The sequence below is a fragment of the Rhinatrema bivittatum genome, chromosome 4 (assembly GCF_901001135.1).
Source record: "Rhinatrema bivittatum chromosome 4, aRhiBiv1.1, whole genome shotgun sequence".
Classification (NCBI taxonomy): Eukaryota; Metazoa; Chordata; class Amphibia; order Gymnophiona; family Rhinatrematidae; genus Rhinatrema; species Rhinatrema bivittatum.
In genome coordinates, this window is record NC_042618.1 from 27,391,502 (window position 1) to 27,409,508 (window position 18,007).

Here is an 18,007-nt window from a genome sequence, read left to right on the forward strand (position 1 = left end):
AAACAGCAGCAAGCTCTAGGTGAATGCAGCAAAAATAAACCTGCAAAATACCTACAACTCATTTATACTGAGAAGGTGAAAAAAAGCACAGGACTGTTTCTACGGCCAAGTCCATAAGCAAAGCATGTCAAGCAATACTGAATTTTCAAGAAAGCTCGTCACCCAGTAAAAAATGTTACTAGCTGAAATTTTTATGGGTGTCATAAGGTTTGGAGATAACTGCAAGGAGCGGCAGTTATTACCCTTAAGAAAAATATGGGAGAAACTTGCACAGAGTGACAGTTACTACCTTAAGCTTGCTGGGCAGACTGGATGGACCATTTGGTCCTTTTCTGCCATCACTTCTATATTACTAATGTTATTATATTTGTTTCCTGTACTATGTTTACAATCTATTGATTACACTTTGGCCCATAAATGACAGCACAGAAACCAGGATACTCTTCTAGCATTCCCAGAGTTTCACCTCTGCAAATCTAAATATGAAGTCAATCACAAAAGTAAAAAATATATGCAAATTTCTCAGCTAATTGCTTGCACCATGGAAAATGAAGCCCAGGGTCAAGGTCTCATGCAGGTAGAGGGAAGAAGGTTCAGTGTAAATCTGAAGTACAGCTACTATACTGAGATGGTAATGAACGCCTGGAATTGTCTACCAGCCATGGTGTTAGTGACCAAAACAGTGACGGAATTAATGTATGATGGGGCAGATATAAAGGACAATGGGGAACGATGGTAGATGACAGAAGGCAGGGCAACTAGGCAGAATAGGTGGGCTAAGAGGGTGTTAGGCACAGACTACTGTGCTACTGTCTACAAAAACTGTATTATCAAAATCTTTCTCCAAGTCTATGATCATAGCCAGGAGATTTTTAAGAATATGGCCCTGAGTGTTAATAACATAGGAAAGAGCAGAATGTGATGGCAGGTAACTGAGAATATGGCATCTAAACATATGTTGTGAGTTTCCTTTGAACACTTGCACCTTCTTCACAAGGAGTGAAAATAGTAGAGATGTAGCACGTGCAGACTGATGCACCCTGGCAGATCTGCGTGAAGGAGCCATCACAACTCTTGACTGTGGGCAAAAACACTCACCAAAATGTAAAGACGGTAATTTACTTCTTCATCGTAAGCAGCAGCAAATAGTGTGGGAAATCTGAGTTATGAGTGTCAGGAAACATGAGATGCAAGACTGGCAAATGGGAGTGGCTACACCATGCTCAAAAGTTCATTGTTGATTTCTAACTTACTGACCTTGAAGTAACTGAAATACGTTTGAGGATACATAGTTTTCGTAGTCTTACCATGTTGGAATGTGCTTTCCTGGGCATCTCTTTGCTGCAGTAGAGATGGAGAAATTTATTCATCTGTGATGAAGCCAAGCGATCTCTGATTTCTAAGTCCTGAACGATAAACACTTGGCGGGATACTGGTTGCTCCTGTAAACTAGATTCAGAGTCTAATATATTCTGTGGATAAACCTCATGCTGAAACTTGACCTACAATGGAGGGTAAAAAAATTGAAATACTTTGCTTCAGCATGTGACACATAACCTGTGTATGTTTGACTGTAAGAAGACAATAGTGATACTGTGGGGGAAGCTTTGTACTCGTGGGCCTGCAAGCTCAATTTCAAAGAGAAAACTTCCCACGGAGTTTCCCTTTGAAAATAAGAGCTGCCACACACACATCACGAATAAAGTACCTGTGAATCCTGTGACTGCAGTGAAGCACATGCGATGATTTGTGAAAAGGCAATTACTGTACACAGTGTCTCCCCTGCCCGCTTTTACCCAGAGTAAGGGGCAGGGCCCCGGGGCGATAATCAAACCTCATTTATCCACGTTGAAACTTTTGATTATTGTGCCTTAGGATATTGTTTGTACAAAGTGCTGCAAGGAGAAACATGCCAACGATTTGAAGTCAAGCTAAAACCAGGTGGCCTTCAACCTGGGTTAGGCTGATGGAAATCTCACCTTACTGAGCTTTATTTCCATTAAATAGTCTTGATTCCGTCCTCTTCCTCTGCGTATTGTGCCCTGTCTCTGTTTCGTTGGTGTATGAGAAGGAGAACTATGAGGAGTGCTGAAGAAAAAGACATAGGTGAAATTCTTCAAGGTGAAAGTAACCCAAAGATTGCCACACCTCAGTTCTCAATTTTACAGAATGATGCTCATCCTCTTCAATACTGTGCTATAATCTTAAAAGAGAATGCAAGGCATGAAGAGTGTTGGAAAAATGTCCCCGGTAACTTACGTTAGCTGAACGAGTTTTTATTTACAGCAACTTCATAACACGTAGAAAGCAGCAGTTCTTTTTTTTAGGTAATTCAACATGCAGTTAAAGAAAAACAATTATTACCATCCACCTCTTTGGTTCCAATTTCTATTTCTTTCCTTTAGGGATGTTTAAAGTACCTGCAGACTGTGCATCTGCTGTTTATGCAGGTCAGATCTGCAGGGAAGACATGCATGGGGGTCTGTAAATCAAAGCCCTGAGCACTTGCTCATTCCCCTGACATACACCTGCCAATTTTCAAAAGTCCCTTTTATGTGGGTAAACACGGGTTCACCTGTGCAAAACACTTCGAGGTCAATATAAAAAAAAAAAAAAAGAAAGGAAAATGGATAAGTTATCCAGAATATTTAGCAGGATAAACGTCCTAATAACAAAGTTATCCAGGTGTACATAGCCGGATAACTTTGAAACCCAACAGGCTATGTTTTAAACTTAACCAACAATATTCAAAGGTATTTGCGTAAATTCTGATGGGAAAAGTATGTACACAAATAAGGGCAGGCCTGTGTGCATGCTTTCCCCAATTCAATTTTCAAAGGCAACTGTTTTCCCTTTGGAAACGGAGGAAAAGTGCGCAGGACTTTACCCTTTCTTGCATAGTCTTAAAATTGCTCCCCTCATGTACCCGGCCTGCCCATCTTTTTTATATTGAGCAGACAGGATGGGCCATACTGGTCTTTATCTGCCATCATTAACTATGTTACATGTATCCAAATAACTTCAATCTTGACTAGCTATATTCAAAGAATACAGTGGTTAAGTAGCAACGAACCCAAAAAATATAACATAGCAGGCCAGCCTCAGTCCCAAACCCTAGTGTCAATGTCAGGCATGTTGACCTGATCTTTCAGCACCCCAAGATGGATAACAAAATTTAAGGCCTTTGGGGCCTTATAGCTGTGCCTCCCCTCACCGCAATTTCTCAAAATTAACCATCCTCTGGGCATCCTCCCCATTCCCCCTTTCACCGCCCATCAGCTACTCTAATGTTAACCCTCCGGGCTGCCGGGATCATGGGTCAGAGTATTATTCTAACAGCAACACTGGTAGCTTCATCTTCCAGCACTGCTGTCGTCGCCATGCTGCAAGCCGCCAGTAGTGGTATGAGTGAACCATGATCCTAGTGATCTGAAGGGTTTTGGGGGTACTGGGTGGTTTAGGATTGGGATGGTGGGGAGGGAGAGTAGGGATGAGAAGGATGGTGTCTTTGTATATACAATGGATGGTGAAGGTTAAAATTACTCAGAATAAAAGTAAAGCATATGAAAAAACACTGAAATTATAAATGTATTTATTTATTTTACCAAACACTAGTGCGATACTAAAAGGGACCTTCATAGAACTCGTGTAAATGCTTTTCTTGCAATACTGGAACCTTTTATATCTCTGGGTCATAAATAATCATTGGTCCACAAAAATCTGCCCTACTTATTCAACTGCCTCTTATTGAACATTTTTTGAATTTTTCATTGATGCAATTAAAATGAAAAACAGTACTTTCCCCTTAGGATTGACAAGCACTGATCTCTTAAAAGTTACTTAGGAATTGTATGTGAAGGCAGTTTAGTGAAAGCACATGAAGCACTGCCACCATGAGGCCCAGAACAAACAGAATTTCTCTGCAGCTGACTGATCCATAGTCAACAGTAGGTACCCAAGATTGAAAATAAACTTTACATTACTAACTCATTGATTAAAGAATACTCACTTCTCTTCTCTTTAGAAGTGGCTACATTCCAATTGACTTAAATACATTCTTTATGACATACAAATCTTGGAAAGTGAGAAATATACGGAATTTTATTTAATTACGATGTTGGTTTCAGATCTGGAAATTTCTGTTTTGATTTGATCATCCCAATATTTACATACTTTGATCACCCTTTCTCCTATATAAGTTAATTTTGAACATAGAAACATAGAAATAACGACAGAAGAAGACCAAACAGCCCATCCAGTCTGCCCAGCAAGTTTTGCACTTTTTTTTCTTCTCATACTTATCTGTTACTCTTGGCTCTTAGTAACCTTTTGGTTCTATTTCCCTTCCACCCCCACCATTAATGTAGAGAGTTGGAGCTGCATCTAAGTGAAATATCTAGCTTAATTAGTTAGATTAATTAATTAGAACCGATTCTGATAATGTATGATTACCCATTGCCACCCCACAGACTCCCTTTCTGCAACTGAAAATGAACTTTAAGCATATACCAAAAGTTCAAGATTGCCATTATTGTTTGGTGATAATGGACAGAAGCCTACACTAAAGTGACCACTGCAATAATGTAAAATATAAACTTTACTGACCAAACTGGAAAGATGAACTAAATAATTAAAACTGAACTGACTTAACTGATGCCTTAAAAATACTGCCAGCAGCCCTGCAAAATGTTAAATGGAGTGGCTAGACACACTAATCTGAACCCATTTGAAGTGATTACTGGGCATCTATGCCAACACCTCCAGCTCGGAACATAAATTTGATTGAATGTGATTTATTTTAAATCAACAGAAAATTATTTTATATTACAAAGTACTTTTCAACAGAGCTGTGCTGCAGTGCCAAGACCACAAGCTGACATCAAGTATTACTCTCACACCTACAGCCGCAAATGAAGAAGACAAGAAAGCCTGGATCCTTGAATCACCTGCTAAAGCTTGCACCCTATCGCTAGGCCGATAAGCAGATGTCTGGACTGAACTGTTCTCGCAATGCTACTACAACCCACGCCCTTACATTCAGCTTTACAACTACAAGGACTTGACCACTGGGTCCACGCCAGTCACTGTAAAAAGACATTTGCTCCGATTACCGCAGTTACAAATGAGACCTTATTCAGTAAGGGGCGGAAAACGCGCGTCCAACCCGCCGAACCTAATAGCGCCCTCAACATGCAAATGCAAGTTGATGGCCCTATTAGGTATTCCCGCGCAATTCAGAAAACAAAATGTGCAGCCAAGCCGCACATTTTACTTTCAGAAATTAGCGCCTATCCAAAGGTAGGCACTAATTTCTTCGGGCACCAGGAAAGTGAACAGAAAAGCAGTAAAAACTGCTTTTCTGTGCACCCTCCGACTTAATATCATGGCGATATTAAGTTGGAGGTCCTGAAGGGTAAAAAAACAAAAAAAACAAAAAACAAAAAAAAATTTTAAATGGGCCGGCGGTTGTCGGGTAGAAAACCGGACGCTCAATTTTGCCGGCATCCGGTTTCCGAGACTGTGGCTGTCAGCGGGCTAGAGAACAGACGCCAGCAAAATTGAGCGTTGGCTGTCAAACCCGCTGACAGCCGCTCCGGGCCAAAAGGAGGCGCTAGGGACGCGCTGGTGTCCCTAGCGCCTCCTTTGCCTGTTTCTACCGCCGGGCCTCATTTAAATATTGAATCGCGCGCACAGGCACCCGCGGACTTTACTGAATCGGCCTGTAACTAGCCTTTGAAACGACTCAGAACAAGGAACAATCTGTATCGTTCCTGAAGGAAAGAATGAACTGAAAACAAACCACAAGTAGGCAGCCCAGGGTGGGATTGTGGATTGCTTGCCTTCCTTAAAGGAAAGAATTATCAGGTAAGAAGTAATTTTACTTTCCTTTGCACTCAGGCAGGCAAATCCACACAGGTGGGATGTACCAAAACTATTCCCAAAACAGGTAGGAGGTTGCCTGCACCCCCGTCAACACCATCCTCGCAGACTGCATCCTTTTGAGCTTTAACATCCAAGCTGTAATGCTTGGAGAAAGTATGTAAGAAGGAGCATTTTGCTGTCTGACAAATCTCGGAATGAGACCACAGTCATGTGTCCACCTACGAGACCGCCTGTGATCTAGTGAAATGTGCCCTGACTTGCCTAAGGCAATGATACCTCTGCACCTACATAGGCTGCTGTGATAACCTCTTTAATCCAACAGGCCACTGCAGCCCACGACACTGATTCTCCATGTATATCTCCACCATGGAGAACGAACAGTCGAGCAGTCTTTCACAAGTAGCGAGAGACCCTCAGGTACTGCAACAATGTCGCTTATCTAAGGTACGTAACAACCTATTTCCACTCAATTCTGCTCCTGTCTAGTGTCGGCAGGGAAATAGATTAATTCAAGTGGAACTACAACTCCACCTCCAGTAAACAGGAAGGTACAGACCTAATCTGCACCGCCCCTGGAGTTATCCAAAGAAAAGGCTCACAGCAAGAGAAAGCTTACAGCTCGGAAATGCGCCTCGCTGAACATATAGCAACCAGGAAAACCATTTTCATGTAAGAAGCCACAAGGAGAGACCACGCAGCTACCGAAAGATGGGGCCTGCCAAAAAATTCAATACCATGCCGAGGTCCCAAAGTGGCACTGGCAGACGCCAAGAAGGACATAGATGTTGGACTCCATCCAAAAACAGAGACGCATCTGGATGGGAGAACAAAGGTCTAACATTAATATGACCTCTATACCAAGCCAATGCTGCAACCAGAACCTGTAAGGAATTTAGGGCCAGATCCTTATTAATCCTTTCTGCAGAAAGCCCAGGATTAGTGTTATATGCACTCTGAAAGAGTGATAATCTCTCACTTTGTATCAACTTTCGTACCCTCTCCAAACCCTGATAGCCTCAGTAGTCGAGCCCTCTCAAGGGCCAAACCAAAAAAACAGAATCAACCTGGATTTTCATGTCCGATTGGTCCCTGCTGTAGAAGAACCTTCAGGTATGCCTCCCCCATAGGACTGTCTATCAGTAACCAAAACACAGTTTCCATGGCCAATCCAAGCCACCAGGCATACAGAATTGAGATGACTTGCAATCCTTCATATTACCCTGCAGAACATCGGCCAGGGAGGGAACCCATACAGCATCTCACTCCGTGGCCCACTGTAATGAGAGCATTAATTCCTAACATCCCTGGATCCTGTCTACAACTATTTAACATTTGCACTGTCGCGTTGTAGTAACACACCATCAGATCCAGATACGTCTGGTCCCATCAAAAGACTATGAGCTGAAAAATGTCCTCCGCCAGCTCCCTTTCTACTGATCTAAGTCATGTCTTCTGAGAAAATCGGCCCTCGCATTGTCCGTCGACACAATGTAAGAGGCTGATTGTTGTGGAAGTGGATACTTGGACCGAGGTAGAGTTGGTGCAACCTGCAAGGAGGAGCCCTGCAAGTCCTCACCTTCAGCAGGCAGAGCTGGCTGAAGCAGAGGCCCACCAGCAGCTTCACAAATACCAGCCCTCGTTCCCTTTAAGTTGAGCCCTCGGGTCATGGGCCGGCTGGACTTAGGCACAGGCCTCTGAGGAGGTGAAGATCCGTTGCGTAGAAGATGATGCAGGCCAGCACATTTAGAGAAAGCAGAATCAGGTCAAGCAGTGATATGGGCAGGCGGCAGGCAATCAGAGTCAGGTTCAGGCTGTGGTCAGAGAACACTTAGCTTCAAGGCCAAGGCACAGGGTCAGGCCAGGCAAAGGTCAGTCAACAACAATAAGCAGGCGGAGGTCGGAGGCAGGCAGGGATCAAGCAGTGTCAAGTCAAAGCCGGAACAAGGAACAAGGAGGAACACTGGGAGGTGGATTAGGAGAACTGTCCAGGAAGACGAGGACTCAAGATGAAGACATAGAAGAACAGGAACACAGCAGGAACCAGGAACAGACATCGGGTGAAGAATGCCAAGGCAAAGCACTACTCCAAAGAGACGACCTATTGCAGAGACAAGGAGCGATAGGAGAGATGGTCTTAAATATTCCCAGTCCATGATGTCAAGGGGCATCGCGGGAGAGTTCCCACTGCGGGCCCTTTAAATGCTGGCAATTTGGGGGCGCATGCAGCGTTGCTAGGCGTCAGTGGTGTGGGCATATTTGCTTCGCCCTGGGTGGCCACATCCTTGCTGCAGCATCTAAGATCAGCGTGCCAGGGTATGGGCTGGAAGAGTGTTGGGCCATAGGACAAACCCGCGATCCACTGATTGCAACACTGATATCGTCTGGATATGTTGTTCTACCCATTTCATGAGAGCATCTATTTCCTACGACATCTGGTGACTACTGCTACCGCCTTGATGGTTTATATAGGCGAATGTGGTAGCCTTGTCTAACACACCCTTATTGCTCATGCTGACAGCTGCTCAGTGAACCATAAGAACCCCAAGCGACCCGCATGAGCTTCCAATCGATTGATGGTTCTGTCGAACTTCGACATTCTACCAAGCTTATGCCATCAACTCTTGGTAGAGAGCCTCTCAACCTAGGGGGCTCACTCCCATTTTGAGCACCTACCATTCCAGGGTCTCTAAGGGTACCCTGCTCGAGAGGAGTTCCCTTTTGCAACCACCACTGCAACGTCACGCTCACTTCCATTGGCCAGGATAGCTTCACTGCCTACACCTGTGACTGTGGATTCCACTGCAGCAGCAGAGTCTACTAAAGTGGACGCTTATGCACCCTTGCCCAAGGTACTACCTCCAACATTGCTGCCTTCGACCCCAAGACCTAGATATCTCAGCAGCGTTTGACACGCTGGATCATAAAATACTGTTGTCGGTCCTTCACCATATAGAAATACAGTCCATAGTGTTAAAATGGTTCGAGAGCTTTCTATCCAACCATTCCTGTCAAGTTAATATTGGTTCTTGTTCCTCCCAATTTTTCATTCAACCAACAGGTGTTCCGCAAGGGTCTTCATTATCGCCCATTTTATTTAACATTTATCTTTTACCTCTGTGTCATATCTTATCGTCTTTGAATGTACACTTTAAGCTCTATGCAGATGACATTCAATTGTTTATCCCATATAAATCATCCTGGACAGGGACGTTTTCATTGATTCAGTTATACATCAGTACAATTGAACAATGGATGGCTCACAATCGCTTAAAATTGAACAAAAAGAAAATGGAAATCCTTTATCTCAGTTTCTTATCAAATTCTAGCAATGCCCCCCCTGCTAATATAACTTTAGGTAAAGATGTCATACAAATTACCAAACTAGTACACAATCTAGGAGTATGGATTGATACCAATTTATCTCTATCTCAACACATCTCCAAGATAGTAAAAAATTGCTTCTTCAAATTGCATGTGTTAAAGCGACTTTGTCCCCTATTATTTTTTCAAGACTACCGTTCAGTGCTTCAGGCATTGATTTTTTCTGGCATTTATTATTGCAACGGACTATACATAGGTCTACCTGATACAGCAATTAGACCTCTGCAATTGATCCAAAATTCAGCAGCCAGACTCCTTACTGCCACCCCTCTAAAGCAGCATATTTCTCCTGTTTGCAAAAACTTCACTGGTTGCCAGTCAAATTCAGGATACGTTATAAAATCATCACCCTAATACACTCTTTGCTAAATAATACAGATTCTATCTGGCTATGCTCCATCTTGCGAGTGTATAGACCTGGGAGAGAACTCAGATCAGTGGGAAAAAATCTTTTAGAAGTTCCCTCAGTGAAAATGGCCGCTTTAAATATAACAAGGCAAAGAGCTTTTTCTTTTGCAGGCCCCATTTTGTGGAATGCCTTGCCAGACTCCTTAAGATTAATTTCTAATCGAAAAGAGTTTAAGAAAGCATTAAAAACACACTTATTTAAGGAACATAGAAATTACCAACTAACAATCAAATTGTCATGAAGCCAGTTCATCTTAACCATTATTAAGAACTGAATGATGCCCCTATCATCTTTAGTTTTTCATTTTTCTTTTTCCTCCTTTTGGTTTTGTAATGTAGTAGCCAATTGCTTACTATCTCAGGTTTCACCCAAATTTTACGTTATTGATCATGTTATTAATTGTATTTTTATTCAAACTTTGTTTATTTATTTATTTTATTATGCTTCTTTTATTTTATGTTATTCTATTTTTATTTTATTATTTTAAGAGAGTGTTGATTATAATTATGTTGTTATAAACCGCTTTGGTCAATTTTTACATTGGTAAAACGGTATATAAATAAGTTAAATAAATAAATAAATAAATAAATAAATAAACTCCACACTATTGGACAGATGGCCAATCTCAAGGATTGAACCTGAGCCTCCAAACTGTCGGATACGATGCTTTGGTAGGTCCTGCCTCATGCTATATCGAAGCTCATGCTGATGTAGTCCAAGTCTGTGTTGGCTGTAGATTGCTTTTGACTAAGTTCACTATGCAGCCCAGCTCGAGAAGGAGGCAGAACACCTTGTGAGATGCCCAGATTAAGAGACGTGAGAAGGTCCTTGGGGGACCAAACGGTGATTACCACAGGCCTGGAGACAAACTAGTCTGATTCCAGCCTTTCTTAAAACAGTATAACTTTATTACAGCTTCACACATGCACAACAGTAGACTGTCTTCCCTTCAGAACAATGTACTCTCTTTACTTACAGTTCAGTACTCACAGTTCAGCTTCGTCTCAGCTCAGTGTTACGTTACAGGAGCTGCCTTCCTCCTGGAGACCTGGGCCTAGTCTGCTTATCCCCACCTGGATCCCAACTCTTTTATTCCCTAGACTCTGGTTGCGCCCTCTGAGCCCCACCTGCCCCACAGGATCCAGCCCATAGAGCATACTCTCCTTAAGGAATTTAAGGGGGACCAGGCATCTAGCCTCGTCCTGCACAGGTAAATAGGGGAATACTAGGGGCACTGTCTCATTGCCTCTTTCTGCACTGCCTTAATGATGGAGTGCAAAGTTCCACTCTGAAGTGCCCTATGCACAAATGCCATTTGACCCCTTTCAGATCCAGGAGGTGTCGAAAGGTGCCCTCTTTCTTCTTGGGCATGACAAAATAGATAGAATAGCACCCAGTATGTTCCTGCAGTTTGGGAATTGGAATTATAATCCTGAGGTTGGTCAGCCTTCTTTCCACTGCCCCTCTCCTCACTAGTGAGTTGCATGGATAAACTATAAGGGTTATCCATGCCCCGCCCCCTTCCCACCCCTTTGGTAAAACACTGGGACTTACACGCATCCCGGGGCTTTACGCATGTCACCGGGCCTTTTGACAATAGGCCCGGCGCACGTAAGGCCGGTTATGCGAGTATACTTTTGAAAATCCGGCCCTATATCTATGCAGATGACTTAACTATTAATTCCCATCAAGAACACAATTGAAGACACTCTAAAAGAGGTAGCCATGTATATGTCAATTATCAAACAGCTTTTAACAAAAATGAAACTGGTTCTTAATACAGGAAAAACAGAAATCCTTTTAGTGAACAGGAAAAATATTGACAATAACCTCCCTATATTAAAAACAGCTGCAGCTTTTAATATTTTTTAATATTGACTACTGTAACTCATTATTACTTGGACTCCCTAATAATACACTATGACCATTACAAATACTCCAGAATGAGGCCGCAAGAATATTAACAGGGGCAAAAAAGTTTGACCGTATGCCTCCAATATTAATATCATTACATTGGTTACCTGTAAAATATTGGATCGATTATAAAGTACTTTGCCTGTTACCCAAAACAATATACGGAGAGCAAACAGAATGGTTAAATGCGGCAATTCATTTACATACACCTCAATGTAACCTTAGATAGACAAATAAAGGGCTATTAACGGTCCCGTCAATAAGTACTGCACACCTGAGCGAGGTTAGATCCAGAGCTATATCGACAGCAGGCCCTAAAATATGGAATTCCTTACCAACTGAACTATGATTACAAAGTAATTTTAAAACCTTTAAAAAAGAATTAAAGACATGGCTATTTACGAAAGCATATCAGGAACAAGAGCAGGAATGAAATAACATTATTAGCATGGAGATGACTTAACAACTAGGAAGCAAACATTGATATGGAAAGTATTAATACTAGTGAGGTTTTATTTGAATAATTTTATTTTCCTGTTTTATTTCAATTTTATTTTTTACGTATTTTAAGTTTATTTTAATGATCTATTTCATGAATATTTAATGAATTACTGTATTTGATTTTAAGTTTTTGGTATTTATAATTTTATTTCACTTGTACTATGTGTTTGGTATTTATAATTTTATTTTAATTGTACTATGTATTTTGTTTAATGTTTTGTTAACCGTTGTGACAGAATACTGAACGACGGTATATAAAACCAATAAATAAATAAATATAAATAAATAAATCCATTCATCTGTACTGGTCTGACTGGATGAAGAGGAAATCCCTTTCAATATTAACCTCTCTGAAAGCTGCCCTCTATGGGGGCTATATTCAAGCTGCCCACACTGAGGTAAAGTCCATGCCTAAATACTTACCCATAACTTTTAGCTGGAGAACCCGAAGGAGCAGTCCCAAAATCCTTTCCCCCATAAAGATGCCAAACGAGTGAGATTTCCTTCATAACATATCGCACAACAGGAGTGGGGAGATGCAAGGGGGGTTTGCTGGTGTCTGTCTTTTTAACAGGCTGGCTAAAATGATTCTCTTTAATCAGGATGGTTTCCTCTATCAGTTTCTTCACCACAGGCTCCCCTTCTTTTTCCTAAGAAAAGAAATTACAGCCAGTTAAAAACTGAAAATAGAATGTTATTTTTTTGTTCCCAAATATTTGTTACAATTTTCAAGGTGTTTCCAGAATAATGCTATTATCTAGAATGAGCATATCAATTAATTTTAAGTTGGATTCTTATTTCCAAAAATAAAAAGGTGGAAGTAATTGACGTTGAGAAAATGTATTTGACCCTTTAAAAACAGGCAGGACCCTAGTTTTCTGTTCTTGTGGATAAATACAGACAAAATTCAAATTTTCAGTTTCACCTCAGTTTTTTATGTAGAAAACAGAAAATATGATTTATGGGAGGGGAGAGCAGATATGCCCTTAAATGTTTTTAAAAATGAAGAAAAATATATGCTTAGAAGCAAAACAGTGAAAGTAGAAAAATAATATGTAACAACTATGACAAATCCAGAGCACAAAATGGGACATGCTAAACAATTTGTGATTTAAATTAGACCCACATGAGAATATTTTTAAAGTCAGATCCATAGAGTCATCTGGCTTGTAAAAGTAAAAACGTAGCTAAACCTCTTCCTGGAACATGCTGATTTTCAGCTTCTCGACTGACAGGAGCTGCACAGAGTGTGGGATGAAATTATATAGCCACATGGGACCAATCTTAAACAATTATGTAAGTTAGCCGATAAGACTTATCTGGCTAACTTGCATGGGATATTCAGCAGAATAGCTAAACCGCTGAATATCCAGATATAAATCGCCAGTTAGCCAGATAATGTATATCTGGCCAAGTTAGACCTATTGTATGGCAGATCTAACTTATCCAATTATCTTAACTGGATAAGTCTGAATATCGGCATTTATACAGCTACGTTAACCAGATAAGTAGCACCGCCCTGATATGTCCATTGCCCACTTCAGACTTATCTATTTACTTAGCCGGATACATGTATTATCCTGCTAAGTGGCAACCGCTGAACCTAGCTGGATATTCAGCAACTGCCACTTAGCCGAACAAGACCCTACTTATCCAGCTAAGTATCGGCCTCCATGAATTTATGATGGGCCGGTGATAATGCTGCTGCTCGTTTTTCTTTACAGGGCAATTTTCAGAAGTCATTTTCGCAGGTAAATGGCAATTTATTTTGGATAAGGGAGCTTTTTTGAAAATCACCCATCCTCCCCTGATGGTAAACATACAATTGTTGTGAAACAGGACACACACTTTAACCCGCATTGAGTGGCGATGTTCCTGGAGGTGAAGCATGCAACTACACGTGACGTTTTGAAGGGAAAAATTATCCACAGAAAAATCAGGTGCCAATCTTTTCCCCTCAGTTATTTTTAAAAAAGAAAGTATGCACATGCTTTCCTTTTTTTTTTTTTATCACTATTGCAAAGTCTGAAAGGAAAAGAACTGGTGGATTTTGTAACCACCTGCAGACATTTCAAAACTGCCCCCGTGCACCCCAGGTTGACTTTTCACAGCTATTTAGGAGCATAAAAGTACATGTGAAACCTGGGTGCACATGTATTTTTATATAAACTGAGTAGAAGAGTTCCAGGGGACAGAGTTGGAGCTTAACGGCTGGATTTACGCACATGGCCTTTACGCGCAAGGCCGGGCCTTACGCGCACCAGACGAATTTTTGAAAAAGCCTGGCCATGCGCGTAAAGGCCGGTGAGCGAATAAGTGCTGGGCCTCTTTGAAGGGGCAGGCCGGGGGGCGTGTTCTGGTTGGGGAGGGGAGGGGCGGGATGGCGGGCGGCTGGCCGGGACAGTCCCAGGGACGCGCGCGCCAGCAGTCAGCGAAGCAGTAAGCAATAAAACAAACAAACAAAAAAAAGGTAGATAGGCGAAAGAGTTTAGGGGGTGGGGAGGAAAGGGGAAGAGGGATGGAGTATGGGTAGGTGGGTAGGGAAGTTCCTTCCCAGTCCGCTCCTTAATTGGAACGGACTGGGAGGGAACTTGTGGAGACCAGATTGCTTCACCGTGCATAATCTTACAAAATTGGGCCCCCTGCGCGCACTGCCTGTTGTGGAAGTGGACCCTTGGCCCGATGTGGTGTTGGCGCTACCCGTGGGGAAACCCCCGCGGGGCTGAACGGGAAGCAAAGGCCGACTGGAGCTTTGCCAATACCAGCCCTCATTCCCCGCAGGTTGAGCCCTTGGGTACCGGGGCCGGCTGGTCTTAGGCAGGCCTCCATGTGGTAGATCCAGGAGAGAGTGTCCAAGGCAGGACGCCAGGAAGCAGCGGAGACCCATGATCCATAGGAGCAAGGTTGAAGACAAGGCCTGGTTCCAGAAGTCCGGACAGGCAGAAGCAGGCAAACATGTAGGAACAAGTAAAGTCCGGGCCTGCAAGCAGGCAGGTGCCTAAGAAAGGCTAAGTCCAAAGCAGTCAGCTGGAGACAAGGGCAGATCCAAGCTGAAGTCAGGGCAGGCGGCTGGAGACAAGGTCAGGTCCAAGCTGAAGTCAGGGTAGGTGGCTGGAGACAAGGTCAGGTCCAAGCTGAAGTCAGAGCAGGCGGCTGGAGATAAGGTCAGGTCCAAGCTGAAGTCAGGGCAGGCAGCTGGAGACAAGGTCAGGTCCAAGCTAAAGTCAGGGCAGGCAGCTGGAGACAAGGTCAGGTCCAAGCAAGGGTCAAAGCCAAGGAATCCATCCAGAGCGTGTCAGGAAGAAGCGAGGGTCAAAGCCAAGGAATCCGTCCACAGCGTGGTGAGGAACAAGCGAGGGTCAAAGCCAAGGAATTCGTTCAAAGGATAGTCAGGAAGCTGGAACTGGAACACAAGGACTGGAACAGGAACATGAAAACTGAAACAAGGTCGGATACAGGAACAAGAACGCGAACGAGAAGCAACTAAGCACACAACAGGAAGCGTGGTGACCTTTTGCCAAGGCAAAGACCGAATGGCAGAGCCTGCCTTAAATAGTAAGGCCAAGAGAAGTCATCATCCGGAGCCGCAGGAAGGTTTCCCGCCACGGCCCCCTTTAAAGTCAGTGAAGGTGCGTGCACACGCGCCTAAGGGGGACTGGCTGGAACTAGGTGATGGTGGCGCCGCCCCTCGATGCACATGGGAAGACCCGGCTGGGACCGGAGGAGGCCGCAGAGCTGCTGGAAGGGCCTGGGAGCGTAGCAGGAGCGTGTAGATGACTGCCTACCACTGCCAAGGAGGAAGGGCCAGGTTCAGAACCCAGGTGTCGGGGATGAGTGGAGCCAGCTGCGGGCCTACCATGACCGGGAAACGCAACACCGCCCGTAAATGCACACACGATTATAAAATCCAGCGCGCATGTTATAAAATCGGCGTGCACATGGACGTGCGCACCTTTTAAAATCTACCCCATGCATATATTTTTTTATTTTAAAAAGCATGAGTGTAATTTTCAAATCTATTCATGGTACTGGATTTGCACATTTAAGTGGACGCATGGAGACTTATTCCAGTATTCTATAAACCATGCAGTGGGTTGCTGCACCTTTTATAGGTTAAACTGGCGATTCCAAGTACTTGTGCGAGTATTTTCAAAATGGTAAACGCACATACTTTATAAAATACCTGCCTATATATGTATAAATCAGGAGTAATTCTGCTCTGAAAGTACATGCAAACCCCTTTGAAAATGGGTGAATTTACCCGCACAAGTTATGCCTTTTGTGCGAGTTAATCTGTGCACGGACTGGGCTGATTACCTGAAAATTTCAAAGCAAAGTTCTGTGCATAAGTTTGCTTTGAAAATTCAGGGTCAAGTCTGTAGGAAAAAGGTACCAGAACATGCTCAGTTATAAAATTCCTTTTCCTTTATGATGTAATGTTTCAGAAGCATGCAGTGGAGATTTGTTTAGATGAAATGCATTATACAAAACCAGGCTATTAATGTAATTAACACTGCTTCACAGAGAAGCTAATTGGCAGGTGATGCACAAGCTTTTCAAATATTACAAAGAATTGTTTGAAGTGATGAGGCAAAGTGCTTTGTTTTCACTTTGCACATGATCTATTTCTAAGAAGTTTGAAATATGAAACAGCAAAAGGGTTTTCTTCTTCACGGTTCAACATTTGAATAAAGTTGGGACAATTTTTTGTTTAAATCTGAGCTAGTATAAGCGATACTTCAACATTTAGATTTAAGTGTGTTTTACAAGTTCAAAGGCAGTAAGGTGCAAGCAGCCACGTCCCTATTAAGTGCACAATGAGACACACGTGTACAAGATAAACACAAATTCATTATGGGGGTAATTTTCAGAAGACTTCACACTAATTTTCCAAACAAAAGTATGCACGTTCTTTCACTTTGTAAATTACTCTGGAAAAACTACCCACACCCGTTTACACCTAATGTGTGCAGGTAGTTTCTTTGACACAATCTACACACATACTTTTTAAAATTAAAAAGTATATATGTAAGTCCAAATCCCTGCTCAGACTCTGCCACCCGGAAGGCCTCTCTGATATAGGGGGGAAAATATATGTGTACAAGGTGTGCACGTACATTTTCCCTGCATATGGAGCAGGCAATTGTTTAAAATTATCTTCTAAATGAGAATAAAGCAAATTTGCTTACCGTAAATGATGTTCCCTGTAGACAACAGATTGACATATGGAGTGACGTCATCCGGCAGCACGGAGTAGACCTCTCTCTCTTAGCCAGTAGAGCTTATGCGAGAGTTCCCACATGGGCATTGCCTCGCAAGTCCCCTCAGTCAATTTTAGAGCTAAATCTAGCTAAGTAGTCAACTTTCCAAGAAAATGGACGGGTATTTAGCAAGGCTGATACATCCTACTGTCTACAGAGAATACAGTTAATGGTAAGCAAACTTTCTCCATTGACAAGCAGGGCTGAATTAGCCATGATACAGTATGTCAGGAGTTCCAAACTGAGGGTTACTGCTCTAACCCTACCATGGACAGTAAAGTACTGGGTGAACTTGCTATGCAAACCTGCTTGTCCAAATTTGCTGTCACTCCTTGAGAGGTTACCAAGACAGTAATGGGATGCAAAGGTGAGCACAGATAACCAAATTGCAACTTTACAGATGTCTTCAAGATGCACAGCTTGCAGATCAGCAACTGATGTGGCCATGGCTCTAACTTGATGAGCTTGATGGTGTTTGTATAGCAGTGTGCGATAGTCTGCTAGCCAGTTGGACAATGTACATTTGGTCACTGCTACACCCAGTCTGTTAGGATCATAAGAGATGAATAGGTGCAAAACCTATTGATGGGGCAGAATTCTTTTTTTGTAGTAACAAAGGCTCTTTATACAGTCTAAGATATGGAGGGCTTTCTTACCT

At 42.6% G+C, this 18,007-nt stretch overlaps 1 protein-coding gene across 3 annotated transcripts in view; it reads right to left on the bottom strand.

Annotated features, from left to right (window-relative positions):
- ATG2B (autophagy related 2B) overlaps window positions 1-18,007 on the bottom strand; it is a 263,381-nt gene that overhangs the window by 45,856 nt on the left and 199,518 nt on the right. For all 3 annotated transcript variants that reach the window (XM_029597896.1, XM_029597895.1, XM_029597894.1), the window contains exons 31-33: window positions 12,512-12,738; window positions 1,980-2,088; window positions 1,308-1,502 (exon numbers count right to left, since the gene is read on the bottom strand). In XM_029597896.1, coding sequence (XP_029453756.1) covers window positions 1,308-1,502; window positions 1,980-2,088; window positions 12,512-12,738 — 531 coding nt within the window. The remainder of the gene's footprint in view (window positions 1-1,307; window positions 1,503-1,979; window positions 2,089-12,511; window positions 12,739-18,007) is intronic.